General features: G+C 46.0%; 1 protein-coding gene across 3 annotated transcripts; it reads right to left on the bottom strand.

The window, feature by feature from the left end:
* Nucleotides 1-3,257: 3,257 nt before the first annotated feature.
* Nucleotides 3,258-18,191, bottom strand: rnf19b (ring finger protein 19B). Of its 3 annotated transcripts, XM_083680328.1 has the most exons (11): nt 17,955-18,191; nt 13,509-13,652; nt 11,965-13,158; nt 9,218-9,417; nt 7,968-8,112; nt 6,883-7,045; nt 6,102-6,216; nt 5,628-5,768; nt 5,115-5,304; nt 4,753-4,887; nt 3,258-4,040 (listed from the first exon to the last, which is right to left on the bottom strand). In XM_083680328.1, exons 3-11 carry the CDS (start codon nt 12,609-12,611, stop codon nt 3,620-3,622), a joined length of 2,157 nt encoding a protein of 718 aa, XP_083536454.1. In that variant the 5' UTR covers nt 12,612-13,158; nt 13,509-13,652; nt 17,955-18,191; the 3' UTR covers nt 3,258-3,619. The 3 variants fall into 3 exon arrangements, with proteins under 3 accessions (XP_083536454.1, XP_083536453.1, XP_083536455.1); XM_083680327.1 differs by lacking the exon at nt 13,509-13,652; XM_083680329.1 differs by lacking the exons at nt 13,509-13,652; nt 17,955-18,191 and adding an exon at nt 13,752-13,766.
* Between the last annotated feature and the right edge of the window lie 173 nt (nt 18,192-18,364).

Below are 18,364 nucleotides of genomic sequence, written 5' to 3'. Positions count from 1 at the left end.
CAATATCAGAAAAACAAGTCAATATTGGCGCAACAGAAGAATGCTTTTATTTTCCCCAAAATGTCCACATCTTTCACAGTCCTTTTTGTTCTGCCCTACACAAGGGCTTACGAAACAGTGTCAGGAGTGACACATTGACATATCAATACTTCTATATTGCTATTTATATATTAATACATATTTTATCCACATGTGTTCTTAGGGGAAATTCTTATCTTATCTTTCGGAAGTTATGTTTCAATCCGTGGTACATTCATATAGTTTCTCACAGGCAGAAAGAAGCCAAACTGAATCACATCAACAGACTAGACTAATATCTGCCCGATTGTATGAGCAGACTCCATAAAGCTTATCTGAAATGAAACATGGAGATTCCTCAATACAACAACTGAGGACATCTCTGAACCTGGAGCACATGGGTGTTAACAGCAAAAAAGTGGGAAAGTGAGATTTTTCTAGAAGAAATATGAATTGGTCTGCAACATTTCGTTACATCCAATGTAAAAGCTTTCTGATAATTGACTCATTTGGTTATGCCACAGATAAGAATGATGTTATGCAATGGAAGACACCTCTGAAACAGGCAGCAATTAATTATGAATAGCAAAAAAACAAAACATTGATATAAAGTGCACAAGTGCCCATTCATAAATTCACTTGATAGTGGGACAAACAAATACATTCACAAGGAGTCCATTCATTCTGTCTTTCTCTGTTGAGAATGTGAATTGTGCATTTAACTGCTTGCCCCGTTATTGATGGTCTTTGTGATTGAGTAGTACGCACATCCGCTCTCTCTCTCTCTGACTCACTCAATCACTCAATCACACACTCACACAACATTTGAGTGGCAGACAACTAGCGCGCCAGAGGGGGGCTATTGCTGTGTCACCTAGTATCTGACTTAAGTCTGGAGAGGCCCTTGACGTTGTTGGCACAGTGTGGATAATGAAGGGGCTGTGGCCTACGTTGGTCGGCTGTACTCCCTGTATCTTGTATCTTTTTTAATTGAATGAGTCATGGGGCATGTTTTTGGGGGGAATTATGGATTATCTTTGGTCACCCTGTGAACAACTGTCATCCGTTTGGCCCCCGCTTGAGTCTCGTCGGAGCTCGCCCTGGATCCTGGTACAGTAGCCAACTGCCTCCCCAGGTCACATCACATCTAACACCTTCCGCATACTCCGAGTTCTCACGTTAATACACACATCCAGACCAGCTGCAGAACCTTTTAGACAGCCTAGTGCCCCTAGACTAGACAAGTGTAGACATACCTACACTTGAAATCTGCACCATTTCAACCGGTTAGTTGTAAGTTTGTGGTCCACTGTCGATGTGTAAAGTGAAGTGGAAGGGCAAGTTTCATCTAACGACGCTCTTTGGCTGCTCCACGAGTGGTCTGCAACTCTCATGAATTGAAGTACTACATGAGCTACAAGAAACCCGCTTGAACTGCCTAAGACTCGTAGGAGCGACTTCAAGAAGTACCTAACGCTACAAAGCTTTCAGGAAACTCACCCCCAGGTTGGTTGGTCTCATTAGTGCTGGGTTTGCTCTTCTTCAGTTCTCCCATACAGCAGTAATATTTGAGCAAGTACCTGTCAGGGCAGTCATTGAACCTGCTACACCAGAAACGTCAACAGTTGCACACGTGGATGCAAAATCAATATCCCTCCCAGTCTGTTTCTGCATTGAACTTCAAATGTATATCTTCTGAGTTGGGGCTTGTCCTTTACCTCCAAATGTAAACAAGGACTGTATTGGTCTGGATGTGTGTATTATTTTATCTACCTAAAAACTTTACAGTACATCGCCACGGACATAATGAGGAACTGGACTTGGCTTGCTTTTAGTAATTCCCTATGTCCCTAGGTCTTGCCCATGTGTCCTTATGGCAATACCTTGCATTGTAAACTAGTCAATCATTTGTTACTCGTATTCCATGTTTGACTTTCAGAGATCTAATAATTGAGACTCAACGACCATGCATATACTGTGTATTTCTATGTGATTCTAGTATACACAGCTCTATGTCTCCTCCTATTGCACCTGTTGCTTGTTGTTGCTTGGGTTAGACCATCTTTAAACTTTTTCGACGACCAAAATAAGACTTTGCAAGCCCACGAAGATTATTACAGAACTTTTTTTCTTGTTATGCTTCCTATTTAATCTTGTTAGGTTTAGGTTTGGTGAACTACAAATGTCAAAACAAGAAATAAAGGGAAAACATCATTATAGCCTAGTGTGCAAAGTAGGCTATGCAATTAGTCATACTAGAAGACATGTAGTCTGGTATTTCATTAAATATAGCAACATATAATTACAAAAATTACTAAGAAAATGTTGACATGATGGTGACACCATTGGACAATTTAAAATATCATGATAATGAGTGTGTACCGGAAGTGGTTTATATTTATAACTAGAGATTGATCTCTCTTTAAACCTACTTCTCACATGGTTCAAGCAAGAATGCATTCTGCATGACCCCTAGTGGAAAGTGACGTGATTTCTGGAGTGCTTTGCAACTGAGTTAGTCAAGGTCAAACTAAAGCATGGTCTAAACCACAGGAGGACACAGTCTAAATTCCGTACTCATCTCAGTCTGTTTGAACATCGTAACTATGCTAAGCTAGCTAACACAGCAATAGCCCCTCTGTGCAGGAAAGATTCAAGTGCAAATCACCTATAGGTCCATGTCTCTGTGCAAACTAAACATCCTATTTGACTTGGTACATAGTACGCTTGTGTTCATGACTTGCACCACATCACTGTTTGGTTGTGGCCGCCATATTGACTCCCGAATTGCCATCCGCAGCCCTATTCTTGTGGCAAGTGGACGACTAGTGGACTTATTTGCGCTTCTTGTTGGATATTGTCCAGCCTGCTGTTTACACCGCATAAAGTTCAAACAACGGAACTACTTTATGTCACTACATGTAATATAGCTAGCGACTAATCGTGAAAGAGCGAATTGCGGAACTTTCTCCTAAACGGCTCTGCTAAATCTCGGGAGTCAACTCGGTGGGCACCACTGTCTATGACGTCAGGTGAAAGTCCTGCATGCTTTCATACCAAACGCAGCTCATGCAGACTCATGCGCACAGCAAAAATAATACTGAAATTCAAGGTCATTCAGTAATAGCAAAAAGAGAAAAAAGCAAACAAAGTTTAGCACAAATGCCACTCACACATCCTTAAAAACATCTCCATCCATAGGAAAATAAATAAATCCCACATGACCCACAATCACTGGTGTGCTTGGTGCCATCTCACCTCGTTTCATCTTTTTATTTTATTTTTGCAAGATTTCTTGTGGCAAATTTTAACCACTTGTTTAGCTTTTTTTGCTTTAGTAGCCAAGGCATTTTAGAACCAAGAATTAAACAAAAGTTGTTTTATTAAATCTCAGTTTAGAACCCTGACAATACTCAATAAGGAAACTGACAGGTTGATAGAAAGACAGACAGACACAAGTAGATGGGCTGTCTGCGTGTAATACATTTTTGTGAATTGAAAAGCAGCAAAACAATGACAACCAAAAAGCTAATTCAATGAATGAAGAAAAGCTAAAACTTCAAAGTGTTGGTTTTGTGCAATCGAGAGAGTTCTGGGACTCCTAAACATAGAGGATGACGTTATCTGGGGGACAGTGAAGGCTGTCGGAGGTGTGGAGGGCTCTGCAGGTGGGCTGGGGGGGGGCCCTGCAGCTCTTGGGATGAGGAGAGTCACAGTCGTCTGACGTCAGCTCGGCAATGTCGTCTGACTGCGTGTCCGACATCTCCAGGTCGCTGCGGATGCTCTCGGGCTGGGCCAGGGTGACGTCACGGAGCCCCTCCCTTAGCGACGCCCCTGGCGACAGCCCCATCATGGAGCCTGACAGAGCCCCACCCCTTCTGGAGCTGCAGTCCTGAGGCTCCTCCCCCACCGAGGAGGTCGCCATGGCAGCGGCGGGAGGGGTTAGGTCCTCCTCGCTGGTCAGGCAGAGGTGGCTGGGTTTGGTCTCGATGTCCACCTGGATCTCCAGGTTAGTGCACTCCCTAGAGGAGGAGAGAGCAGGGACAATCAATATATTGACGAGGACACAGGATGTCTGGCTTTGTTAGACTGGCATACCACACAGCCAGTGCACCTTCCACACCATCTCACATCAGAGCTGCCAGTAGTTTTCAAACAGGTCTGGAGCCGTGACTTCTGATTTGATGGACAGCACAATTAGAACGTGGACAGACTGCATTCATCCACGCCACTGCGTATTGTCACCCAAACATTTTCTTAGTCTACAGGCAAAAACAGCACCTGAGGGTATATCATTCATCATTAATATTCTATTTGAAAATCACATTTAGCCTAGGACATTACTAAGTACATGTCAGAATAAATTTGACAGGTTTGCACATGACTTTGGGCTGGTTTCCCAGACACAGATTAAGCATAATCCTAGACTCAAAAGCATCCTCAATGGAGATTTTCCAGTGAAAGTGTCATTTAGTCCAGGATTAGGATAAATCGATGTACAGGGAAGCGCCCTCTAGTGTCCAACGTTGTCGAGGAGCAAATTAGATAAGAATACGTTTGATGGAAATCATCATCCAAATGAAATATATATTTGGCCAAACTGATGCTATTGATGTACAGCCCTCCACATGAGAAGGGCTCCATATTGAGAGATCACCCACTGCTGTGAGAGAGAGACAGAGAGAGAGAGAGAGAGAGAGAGAGAGAGAGAGAGAGAGAGAGAGAGAGACTCACCTGTCAGGGAGTGTGTAAGATGAGAGGACGGAGCCCGCCATTCCCCGGGTGCTGGCACAGTCACTAGCCGTCCCCAGGCTACCTGTCTCTCTCTGGGCTCCCTCTTTAGCCAGCTCCCCTCCCTGGACCTCCAGCCTGGAGCACACGCAATAGGACCCACAAGTTATAGTGCTTACCAAAGACACAGTGCTCGCCTTGCATTAGAGCGCAAACACATTTGAAGTGGCCAGAGCTACCCTAAGGGCCAATACTGTAACTTATGTAAACAATTTTGCTTAATTTACAGCTGACTTGTCCGCTAGTTAATACTGCTTCCAACATACATCACTCCCACAGCACCAACCAGGACAAAAAGAACATACTTGCTGTATTTGCCCAGTCGTGCTCCCAGGGCGCCCCCTGCCAGAGTGTTGAAGTGGGGGGTGTCCCCCAGCCCCCTGGGGGCCACAGAGAGCCCCTCGCTGGGGGAGGTGGTGCTGAGGCCGCTGGCCGCCCCCTCCAGGCTGCTCCCCCCCAGGCTGGGAGACTTCAGGGCTCGCCACGCGTCGGCCACTGGAGGACCATGTGGAGAGAGGGGAGGTGTTGAAATGACATTTTTAGACTAAAATATGTTGTGACTGTTTTGTATTTTCGGAGGTGACATGGTGTCTAGAACATCTGTATCTTAAAAGGTGCTAATGTTGCCATGCTCCACAAACCAGAAGTCTCCATGGTAACCTAGTCATGTAGTTACATACTTATCACCATGGCAGCCTCATCACATAGTTACATACTTATCGCCATGGCAGCTTAATCACGTAGTTACATACGTATCACCATAGTAGCCTACTGACGTAGTTCCATACTTATATCTTGATAGGATAGCTCTTGATCACCTGTGATTGGTCCATCGTCCTCGTCAAAATCTATCCGTACGCCACGGCCCTTTCCTCTGCTCACACCACAGCCTCCCCCACGGCACAGGGAGATGGGTACGACTCCGTACACGTATGCCAGCATGATAGGAACGCCGATACCTGAGGGAGGGCATACTGATGTCATCATACAGCATATTCAATCAAAAAAAATCCTGCTGCTATATATATTCACCTTATGTTATTGTTATTATTTTTATTAACTTTTATTACATTTTATTGTTGCTTGATGTTGTTGAAGAGCTGCTCTGCCCCAAGCATTTCGTTGCATTGTATACTCGTATCCCATGTAATGATAAATAAACTTGAATTTGATCAGGACAAACAGCACACTGTACCAGCGAACCCATTCCAGTAAGCTCAGGGGGTTCATCTGTCACTGAGCAGAAGCTAACAACCAGAACAATAACAGTTACACATCGCCAGCGTCCTCACCCACGCTGACTGCAGCGATCACAGGCGCCGTGATGATTGACAAGGCCACGCCCCCTGTGATGGCCAGGTTCCTCCGGTGACGAGAGGTCTTCTTCCCCTCGTAGTGAGCGTGGATCTGTCAAATAGACCAGGTGTGTGTCAGTACTGTTCCCATCATCAGGGACCAGGTGTGTGTCGGTACTGTCACCATCATCAGACCAGGTGTGTGTCAGTACTGTTACATCATCAGAGACCAGGTGTGTGTCAGTACTGTCACCATCGTAAGAGACCAGGTGTGTATCAGAACTGTTACATCAGAGATCAGGTGTGTGTCAGTACTGTTACCATCATCAAAGACCAAGTGTGCATCAGAACTGGACCATCATCAGAGCTACGTTTATAGTGTGATAGAGTGATGATAGAGTATTCTGAAAGGTTTTACGAGAGCTGTGAAGACTCCAGGGTTTTTAACAACAATGTGCGTTCAGCTTGTTAGAATGTGTGGGAGAGCTATTATATGGGCTTTCGTCTTTAGCTGCAGTTCCACAAAGATCCCACAAGAAGGCGCTAGAGGGTGTCGTGCGAAATGAGCAGTGAGCATTTCCAAGAAATAGTTCTCGAAATAGTTCCCGAACTAGTGAAACTTACACAACTCATAATGAAAACAACTCATTATGAAACTGATTCCAAATTACTGGAATGCAAGCAGGAAATGAACGCATGAGTATCGTCTGTCAGCATGTATATGACGTGTATGTGGTGTTTCAGTGCGGGCTCTGGGGCTGGTTGGTCCAGGTCTCACCTTGCGGCCCACATAGACGGGGATGCCTATGACCATGGCAGGCACAGCGATACCAGCAATGAGCGTGATGCCCACCGGGGCTCCGATCAGAGTCCCCAGCTGCCACAGGATCTTCTTCTTACGACTCCACGGCTTCTTCCCCCAGAAGGTGCACCCTGATGGGCTGAGAGAGATAGGTGGAGGAGAGAGAGAGACGGGGAAGAGAGAGAGACAGGGGGAGAGAGAGACGGGAGGAGAGAGAGAGACGGGAGGAGAGAGAGAGACGGGAGGAGAGAGAGACAGGAGGAGAGAGGGATATAGGAGGAGAGAGATAGGGGAGGGACAGACAGGGGAAGAGAGAGAGAGACAGGGGGAAGATGAAAGGCAGGGAGAGGAGTGCGATATATTTTTTAAATGACAAGCTCAAGCTCAAACAGGCAAATCAGTGATGATACACCACCCCAGCAGAGGACCGAAGCTGAAGTAAGATCGTGTCATTATGGGTTGACAACTCTCTGTTAGATGTGACACAGCACCGAGACACGGAAACCACCTCACCATGCAACTACTTATTATGCACCAAGCCTAATCACACATGTTTGATACCATTCCTCATTCCATTCATTACAAGGAGCCCATCCTCCGATTTCTACCTCCACTGTAAGATGTAAGGTGCATACGGTCAGTCAATGATGACAATTTATATCTAGATCATGACTGAGTCTGTGGGAGTCACACCTTCTTTCAGCTTTCATTATGTATCAGTATGAAGTTTAACTTGAGTCATTGACCCCGGTACATCCTGTTAGAAACCATTCTGGGTTTCTGTTTATGCCTATAGACTTTGTCCTAGGGTAGACACCAGGGCTGTGTGTTTATGCCTATAGACTTTGTCCTAGGGTAGACACCAGGGCTGTGTGTTTATGCCTATAGACTTTGTCCTAGGGTAGACACCAGTAGGGTTTTGGTTGTGTGTTTTAGACAGAAGTCAAGTAACCTGTTGTAGGCAACATCACAAACCTGTGTAGACATGAATCGCTGTGAGGACTGAACCCTTCCCTGAGGTAGTGCAGGTCGGAGGTCGGAGGTCAGAGGGGAAGCCTTACCTGAGGTAGTGCAGGTCGGAGATCTCCTTCATGCAGAGCCAGCAGAACTCACAGCCGCACACGGCGCAGGTCATGTGATTACAGCTGCCGTCGTTCATCTTGATGATGTAAGCGCCGCAGCGCGGGCAGGGCTTGATGTCATCAGCTGGGGACGGAGACAACGTGGCCAAGTGGTTAGTGGTGCTTCACCCCCTTCAGTGTCAGTGTTGTGTTAATTATTGGTAAATGAACATAACACTCGATTTGTTAATTAAGGTTGTTCTATTGTCAGTGTTGTGTTGTTCCTCTATTGGTTCATTAAGGTTGGAGGGCTTAGGGAGGAACAGCTCATCTGGGATCTGTTGTTCTCCTCAGGGGGGAACCTCAGTGTTGTTCGCTCACACAGAGGAGGGTAAGTTAACCCAGACATGGAGGGTGTTGTTGTGGATATCGTGTGTGCTGATGAGGCTGTTTTTGAATGCCAGCGAGAACACAGGACAGTCTGAGACAGAGGGAGGGGCTGGGCTACACGTTAATTGTTCTCAGTCCATGTCAAATTGTAAAATAAATGATATACAATATAAGAAACTGCTTCTATACACTGTAATTGGTTGGAATGTTCCTGAAGCTATTTCATCGTGTGTGTGTATTCTAGTTTGTCATCACTGAAAACAGAATGTTCTTTGAGAACACTAAAAAGACTGCATGTTAATTGTTGTCAGTCCTTCTAGATATTCAGCGCTGGGAAGGAGAATCAGATGGGTGCTTTATGAAGACAGGCATAATGCCATCATGAAATATTTGATTTGATCACAGAAATTGTAAACTCAATTATATACAATGATTGTATACACTGTAATTGGTTGGAATGTTCCTGCACTGAAGCTATTTGGTTGTGTGTGTGTGTGTGTTGTTTATCATCACTGTACACAGAATCATCTTTACAACACTAATAAGCCATTGTGAAATCAGGTAACAAAGGAGAAGTTATACTGTATATATATATATATATATGGCAGTAAACATCTGTCTATGGTCACACCTCTGTCTCCCTTCCCCTTCTGTGTACAGTCATAATCACTTTGATAGAAATTAATCAGGGATACAACCTCAAATTAAACTGACCACATGTCATCGGATAACACGATATATCAACATTGATTAATTGAAATCTGGCACAGTCAGTGTGTGTGTGTGTGTGTGTGTGTGTGTGTGTGTGTGTGTGTGTGTGTATGACAGGGGTCTCTCTACCAACACATCCAAGCACTTACTGGGCCCTTGCTCCTGCGTGTAGCTGGGTGAGTGGTTGCTGTGTGTGTGCAGGGAGAGCGCCCTCTGCTGGCGGGCCGAGTCGCAGGTCTGGTTGGGGTGCCATGCCTGCTTGCAGTGGTAACAGAACTCTGCCCCACAGCCCTCTCTACGACACACCAGCCTGGGGCAGCTGGCACAGCCTGAGGCTATCACGGCAAAGCTGAGAGAGAGAGACAGATTCTTTAGATTAGATTAGATTCAACTTTATTGTCATTGTGCAGAGTACAAGTACAGACACAACGAAATGCAGTTTCAGACAGGGAGTCAATGGTGAGTTAACAGGAGAGAGAGAGAGAGAGAGAGAGAGAGAGAGAGAGTGAGTCAATGGTGAGATAACAGGAGAGAGAGAGAGAGAGAGAGAGAGTGAGAGAGAGAGAGAGAGACAGGGAGTCAATGGTGAGATAACAGGAGAGAGAGAGAGAGAGAGAAGATGTTAAGTAGATCACTACTTAACACCTTTCATAAACAGATCACCAGGGTGTGTGGTGGGGGTTGTCATCTATTCATCTATGGTATTCAGGCTGAGCACTCAATCTGATTACATGAACATCAATCTCTCTTTCACCTCGAGCATTCCACACCAGTCAAACCAGATGTCATACCACTGCTAATGTCATACATACCACTACTGATGTCATACCTCTACTGTCATACTACTGCTTCTTGGTCCATTAAAGGGATGATTTAGTCTATTTTCATATTTAGGTGACATATCATCTTACTCTGAGTTGTCCTCATAGGCCAGTAGTGAAAGCTTCTCCGGTTCTCCGTTCTCCACTTTGCTACCGCAGAAAAGGCTAACAGTTAGCAGCGCCGTCTCCGATAGACAGGATTCCAACAGACCCTAAGTTAGCAATGTTTTAAATGACATGCCAAAATCTCCTCAGCACGCTTGATGATATTCCACCTAAACATAAAAATAGGCTAAACCATCCCTTTAAGCACCAAAATGTCTGTTTTAAAATTCCCCCAAAATAGTGAACCCTCCCTTTAAGCCAAAGGACAACAAAGTAGCAGATACACAAGTTGCCATGGCAGCCTTTTCCTATGAGAACATTCCATACTAATGCTTCCATTTGATTGGCTCGTTCTGCTACAGTTGAGCACAACATTGACTGACATCATCGCTTTGATCAGTGGGGATTTGTTTTTTCAGTCCACTGTTGACAACCAGCATGTTCAGAGTAAACACACGCATGCTTACACACACACGCACACACAGGCACACACACACACACGCACACTTTAACTCTTGAAGAGCTTTATCCTTTCAGCTCTCATCGGTCATTTCCCTCAGCTTTTACCATGTGTGATTGACAGAGGGAGATAACCAATCAGATGTGAGAAATCCCCTGCTTCACTTGATCCACAGGCTGTCAGTTGCTATGGTGACTAGTGATGTGGCGTAGAGGTAATGTTGCCAGGAGTAACAAGACAGCGTTAATTAAAGTGATCATTATCCACTAGGACCGTGTGTGTGTGTGTGTGTGTGTGTGTGACAGGGGGAGTCTTTGTTTTGTGTGTGTGTGTGGTGTGGTGTGTGTGTGTGTGTGTGTGTGTGTGTGTGTGTGTGTGTGTGCGCGTGTGTGCGTGCATGCATGCGTGCGTGCATGTGTGTGTGTGAGACAGGGGGAGTCTTTGTTTTGTGTGTGTGTGGTGTGTGCGTGCGTGCGTGTGTGAGACAGGGGGAGTCTTTTTGGTTTGTGTGAGACAGATGGAGAGCGATAGAGAGAGAGGGGTAACCAAGGCCATGAGGTCCATATATACAAATACAGATACTCTGTGGGTCTTTGCCGCACAAACACACACACACACAAACACAAACCAAATGTACCCTTTCTTTTGTATATCAGGGAGAGGTAATGAGTCATACTAGTAGCTGAGTGTTCTAGATGTAGGTCATCTCCGGGCTGGCTGACAGTCCCACCCTGTCACTGGGTTGATATTACCAAACACAGGCCTTCCCCTCCCTAACCACCGCAGAGGATATGTGCTGACCTTCCACACACACACACACACACACACACACACACACACACACACACACACACACACACACACACACACACACACACACACACACACACACACACACACACACACACACAGACACACAGACACGAACAGACACACACAGACAGACACACACACAGACAGACACACACACACACACACACACACACACACACACACACACACACAATAGCAACAAGCTCGTAACAGCCCAACGCCTCCCTGTACTCAACAGAAACTTCCCCTAATCACCTCCAACCATCTCCCTGGCAGCCTTCTCTCAGCCTTGCTCCGACCACATGACACACGCAGCAACATTCTAACCTAGTTACACTTTTACTTTTTTTTTCTCATTCTCACTTGTGTATCCTTCTATTGCTAGAGACACACAATAGACACACAATACAACATGTTGTAAGTGTTGTAAATAGATAATAATCTGTTTTAATAAGCCTCCCTTATGACATGACTGACTAAACTGTCATAAAAGCAAAGATCTGTCAGTTGCAAGTGATGCAATTCAGTGTTTTACAAGCGTTATATCAGTTGGCATAAACATACGTAAAGTGTGACCTATTTACTTTTTATCGTATTGAAACAGTGAAATAGTTCCCCCAAAACTGCTCCCCAATTGTATTTGATTGACTCTTTTATTTTATTTTTAGCTCATCGGAAAACACCCATTGGCTCTTACCCGCAATCAGGGGCTGGGCACCAGCGGCAGTCGGGATCGGAGGCCAGGCAGCGGCGCAGAAGGAACTCCTCGTACTTATCTAGCAGCACCGCATCGTCCAAGATGGCTGCTACCTGCTGGGGGAACAGCCGCTCTGCGCACTCAGGGCAGCTCAGCTGCACGCGGCTCTCCGTGATCTCGATGCGCAGATACTGACGCAGGCAGGTCAGGCAGGAGCGGTGGCTGCACCCCAGGAGCTCCGGCAGCTGCTCCACAGGCTGACGCACCAGGCACAGGGGACATTCCAGCAGATCAGCCCCGGAGGCAGGGGGGTCCACCAGGGAAGGCTGGCTGGAGGACAGGGGCTCCGCCGGGCTCGAGGTGGCCGGGTCCTGGGGGGCTGTGGTGGGGGTGGAGGCGGTGGGTGCTGCTGGGGGGATTTGCGGTTGTTGTGGTGGTGGTTGTTGTTGTTGTTGATGTTGGGGGCGGTTGTGGTGGAGCTGCTGGGCCAGTGGGGCGGCCGCCTTGGCGCTCCGGGAGGACCGCTTGCTGTGGAAGAGGCTGTGGAAGGAGATGCCTCCCTGCCGCTTGCCCGGGGTCCGGCATTTGGGGTTGGGAACACCGCTGACAGACGAATGGGGGGATTCCGAATCCTTTTCTGATCCCATTTCCCAGAAGTGACACAAACTGAGAGAGGAAGCCTCTCTCAAACACACGCACGCCCACACGCGCACACACACAGGTATTTGTCCTCCTGTGAAACCCGAACCAGAATGTCACTGATACTTTGACACAGCTCCTATAGAAAAAAACCCACCAAAACTCACAAAGGCAATCAGAACCCACTGATAGACGCAGAAGCAAGAGACACCACTGCCACTGGTGTTCACCTCTCTCACAGTTACTGTATCAAAATCAAAAGAGGAAACAGGAACAGGTGTGAGTGCGTCCAAACAGACATTGAGGTCCAAAATGACTGTAAGTGTCAACCAAATAAACAGATTACAGGAAACTGTCGTCGTCAGAAAGTGTTTCCCCAAACCTTCTCACGCAGAAACCCTGAGAACACCTTGGAGATCACTGAAGATAAATCTGCGTCAGTGGTAGTTTGTTTTTTCCTATTGTATCTTCTTTTATCTCTCTCTCTCTTCGTCTCTTCTGCGTGTGTGTGTCTCTTCCTCTCTTCTGCGTGTCTCTCACTCTCAATCGACTGGTCTGTTAAAAAGAAGTACAGGAAGTTAGTCCAAAGAGCATGCTCAGTATGATACACATCTCCCTCCCTCCTTCCTCCTCCTCTCTCTCTTTCACTCTCACTCTCACTCTCTCTTCGATTTGACCAATAACTCTTGACGCAGACAGTCTGGATAATTTGCATACATTGCGCACACGCACACAAAAAAAAAAAACTGGCATCAACACTGATAATGCTATGCCGACACACACTTGTAAGATGCAGCCAGACGATGACAGCTATAGAAACACACTAAGATATGATGAACCCACATCATACCTGTTCTGTATGTATTAGAGAAAGCATACCTGCTTAGTCAATCTACCTAACTTACCTTTCTCATTCCCTCTCTCTATCCCTTTGTCTTCCTCTGCCAGTATGAAACTCTCTTTCTCTCTCTCTCTCTCTCTCTCTCACCCACCGTCACTCTTCTCCACTTCACACTGTGCTGCTACTGCGGTTGCCATGGCGATGCTCACTATGAGCAGAGCAAACAGCGACCCACTCAGTGACTCTGGCACACGCACACACGCACACACACACACACACACACACACACACACACACACACACACACCTGGTTTCCTCCTCCTTGGCTGTCCTCTTGACTACTGGCCAATGACATCGCAAACCTGATTATGATTTAGGGCTGAGAGGAACAGACAGACAGAGACAGACAGACAGACACAGACAGACAGACAGACAAACACACAGATTGACAAACAGGTGGTACCTGTTTCATGTGCAGTGACCCTGAGCACATCTGACTTCAGCCATTCAGCCAAAGCTGACCAAGGGGAAAGAGCTGAACCAACATGGACAGGCATGATTGGTCCAAATACTGGTTATTGAGATACTGGGTGGGTGATTGACAGATATCAGCACCAAAGAATGAGATCTCATGCTATGCTTGCACAACCCCTAACAGCACACATGTAAACAGATTCCATGATATCTCAGCAGTTACCATGGGAGTCTCTCTCCACCCTGCTCGGCCCACTGGGGGAAGGGCCACTGTTCCATCATGGGTACAGAGCATAAAAATAACTAGAGAAACAAGTTAGTGGGAAAACTTGAAACATGGTTTGGACGATAGATAGACAGTGAGACTGTAGGATGGACCAATGAATAACAATTCCTCAAATTATTCTGCCTTGAAGCGTCTCCTAATAGCTTCATGTCTTGTTTTGAAAAACTGTCAGAGCTTGTTATCTGCTTCCCGACTACCGCTTGTGAGTCGACTACTCAGGGCCTCTTGACAGAGACGTTGTTGACCTTTGTGAACACTAACGTGAGGCCAGTTGGTTCTCTGTTTGTTTGGTCTCGTAACGCAGACACTGAAACCTCTGTAACCGAGTTGAGATGGTAAACTCACTCCTCAAGTTCAAATACCCCCACTTGTGCTGTCAAAGAGCTGGCTTTTCGATAGCGTAGCTGGTTTACATGGGGTATTTGAGACACACAGCCTGTGTTGGCAAGCCAGAGGTCGCAAGTTCGAAGTTTGGTCGGAGCAAGTTGAATTGCGGGGCTACTGTTTGCAACAACTTGACGTCTGTTTCACCTCAACACCCTAGGATCCTCTCCTCACGGGCCCTGCAAACCTACCTGCATGCAGTTTCTCTCACTCTCTCATCAAATTCACAATGATGAATAAGTCATACAAAATGTAACCGCAAGAAACCTTTCTTCTATCCCCTCTCTTCTTTACCTTAGTCAGTCTGTGTGTCTGTCTTGCTCTTTGTTTCTTGCTCTTCTTCTTTCAAATAGTCAAGTAGTGAACTCTCTCTGTTTATGAAAGGTGTTAAGTAGTGAGGTCTGTCTCTCTCTCTCTCTCTTAGAGAGAGAGAGAGAGAGAGAGAGAGTCAATGGTGAGATAACAGGAGAGAGAGAGAGACCTGATTGCTGTTATACAATGAGGTGAGTCACGAAAGCTGCATTGCTTCTCTAACAGAGCTAAACCCCAAATCCTGCACCTCCCCTTCTAGATACACAATAGTTCAAACCCTGCTTCTCACTTCTAGATATACAACAGTTCAAGCAGGGGTCTTTACCCTCCATTAGGCGGGGTCCTCTTCTCCCACCAAAGGAGAGGGTTAGAGTTATCCCCCGATTGTATCTTTGTGTTCTTAGTTGTTATATATTAAGTTTTAATCTGTTGTCCAAAGGGCTGTTTACTATGATTTTATCTAACCTTATAAATATTTTATCTAACCTTAAGATATTTCAAGACATGTTTAATCTCGTCCAAAAAACACCTTTTAAATGAAGCAAAGGTCACCAAGAGCTACGAAGTGGGCTAAATATAAATAACAACGATTGAATAATGACTCGGTAAATACAAAACCGTATTTGAATAAATGTAAATGAAACAAAACTAACAAACAAATTGTCGTATTCACCCCAGTACGTGTCTCGGGGTCGGGTCGAGGGATAGGATCAATTTTGATCTTTTTATCTGCCTTTGTCTGTGTCTATGTCTCCATTCTCTTTCGCCATCTTGCACTTCTCTGTTCTGCTGAAGCTATTTTCTGACAAATCATTGATTCAAAGTGTTGAGAAACCCTGTGGGGGGCCTCCAGTGCTGAAGGGATGGACACTGTGGGAGTTTCGATGAGTTGTGCCAGAGACAGCGGAACAATCTGGCTTTTCCTTGGAATTTACCTCGGAAGTGAAATCAGAGCTGGTCTGTGGTGCACAGTCAATCTTTCCTTTCTCTTTCGCCATCTTGCTCTTCCTTGTATCTCTCCATCTCTCCCTCTCTCTCTCACACATCTTTTTGTTTCTTGCTCTCCACCTCTATCCCTTTTTCTCTCATTCCTTCTCTTTCTCTGTCTCCCTTGCTCACGTTTTCTGACAAAGACAGGATGTCTCAGCTGCATTCTAGAAGGGCTGAGCTAACCAAGGCCACTGCACACAGCCAGGCCAGTTGGGTCAGGTGTGATTCCACCAGGGGACGCTGATGGAGGTAGAAATCAGAGGACGGGCTCATTGTAATGCATGGAGCGGAATGAATCCATTCCATGCATTGACAATGAGCCCATCCTACGATTTCCACCTCAACCAGCCTCCCCTGGATTATGTGTTAAGTAGGTTAAAATGAAGCATAATGTTCTGCTGAAGCTATTTTCTGACAAATCATTGATTCAAAGTGTTGAGAAACCCTGTAGGGGGCCTCCAGTGCTGAAGGGATGAACACTGTGAGAGTTTAGATTAGTTGTGCCAGCGGAACAATCTGGCTTTTCCTTGGAATTTACCTCAGAAGTGAGATGAGAGATCATCTGTTGTGCACAGTCCCACATCCTTTTTCACAGGAAATGGAGCGACAGAATATGTAAGTAGGGCAGACAGACAAGCAGGCAAGCAGACAGACAGACAGGCAGACATGCACGCAGATAGACCGACAGACAGACAGACAGAAACAGGATACACCCCTTTTCACACATAATATAACAGGCAGAATGACACACTCACAGACATATAGACCTTCAAGCATACATTAAAAATGCTCATACGATAAACACATAAATACATGTACCACAACCACAACTCCACTAACTCAGAGAGAGAGAGAGAGAGAGAGAGAGAGAGAGAAAGAAAGGGGGGAATCGGGCTGTGATGGTTCTATAATTAGAGAAGCGCTCAAGAGGCAAACTGCTGAGTTGTTGAATGTTTAATGTTGAGCCTTGGGCAATGGCACGGAGCAGGCCCAAGCCGAAACAGCCCCTTAGCTCCGCCCTACCATCACCACCCAGGCCAGTGCCCAGACCCACACTACAGCCCTTGAGCCCCGTACCACCACCACCACCACAGGCCAGTGTCTAACATCCAGTGGCCATGGAAGGCAGGGACGGGTAGTGAGATGTCGAGAGATGAGATGAGAGATACTGATGAAGAGTCCATATCAGGGGAGAAGAGTGTGGAGCGTAGGCATAATGTGGCTGCCTGATTGCTGATTGCTGAAGCTGCTGTTACCTGAGGGTTACCTGAAGGTTGTGGTTATGCTAGAACCCAACGTACGGCTGATGTTACCTGAGGGTTGTGGTTATGTTTGAACCCAACATATGGCTGATGTTACTTGAGGGTTGTCCTTACGTTAGAACCCAACGTATGGCTAATGTACTGGTTAAGGTTGGGAGGACTGATCCTATTATTAGCTGATAATAACTAGAACCATCCGAATAATATACAGGGTTAAACTGTGTGCATGTCGTCACCTCTCGCCTGCATCAATGGGATGATATTAATATCTTGGCCTGAATATACAGCTTTCAGGACAAACAGGGGAGTGGTGGCATCAGCGGATGAATGGATGAAAGAGGAGAAGCAGAATGAGAAGGTATCCAACAGGCATTTTCGAACAAGCAGCTTGTACTAGATCATGAGACGTACACCACCACAGTACGTTCACCCATATTTCCACATTGAACACATGCAGGACTACGTTATAAGCTCTTAAACAAATACACAACACTACTCCTGTGTAATGACCAAGACAGTGCATCACTACCTACCCTGACAGTGGATCCTAATGAAATGAGTTTGTGCTGAACTATCAGGTTCAAACAGGCACGAAATGCTACACCTAGTCATTCCTAGTCATTTCCTTTAAGATGACTGTTAAACAAACTGTTACACATCCGAGAGCAAAACTGGTTCTCTATACCCTGTTATGTGTCTGCTAGTATCAGAGACAACATGTTAACAGGCATAATAAACATGAAAATGCGGAAACATTCGGACGGTCATTCATGTTACGGCCCTCTATGGCAGACTTCTTTACCTTTGGGGTAGGTCGGAAAGCGTTTTCTGGGACCAGCTCTGGGTATTCTCCGATGCGCAGTGGCCCTTATTAAAAGGCGTTATGAATTCCTATCGTTCAATTCCAGCTCCGACGGATTGGGATCAGTGGCGGGCGGCAGTGACAGCGTATATTTGGGCTGGAGCTTCAGAATAAACGTGAGAAACAAGCGCCTTGTCCCCTTCTCGGAGCGCTACAGAATAATGTTCGCAGCTCGATTCTTCGCTTTCTCTCACGTCATGGAGGAAAGCCCCGGTCCGTGACGCAACGCACAAACACTACGGAAACCCCACCCAGTGACATCACCTTTTGAAGCCCAAATGCATTTACCGTAAACCAAGTGTTTGCATATAACCAACTGATACGGAAATACTTTGATTCTGTGGAATGAA

This window comes from Argentina silus (assembly GCF_951799395.1).
Source record: "Argentina silus genome assembly, chromosome: 11".
Lineage (NCBI taxonomy): Eukaryota > Metazoa > Chordata > Actinopteri > Argentiniformes > Argentinidae > Argentina > Argentina silus.
The sequence above is the reverse complement of the archived record's forward strand: the minus strand, read 5'-3'. Positions and strand labels throughout refer to the sequence as shown.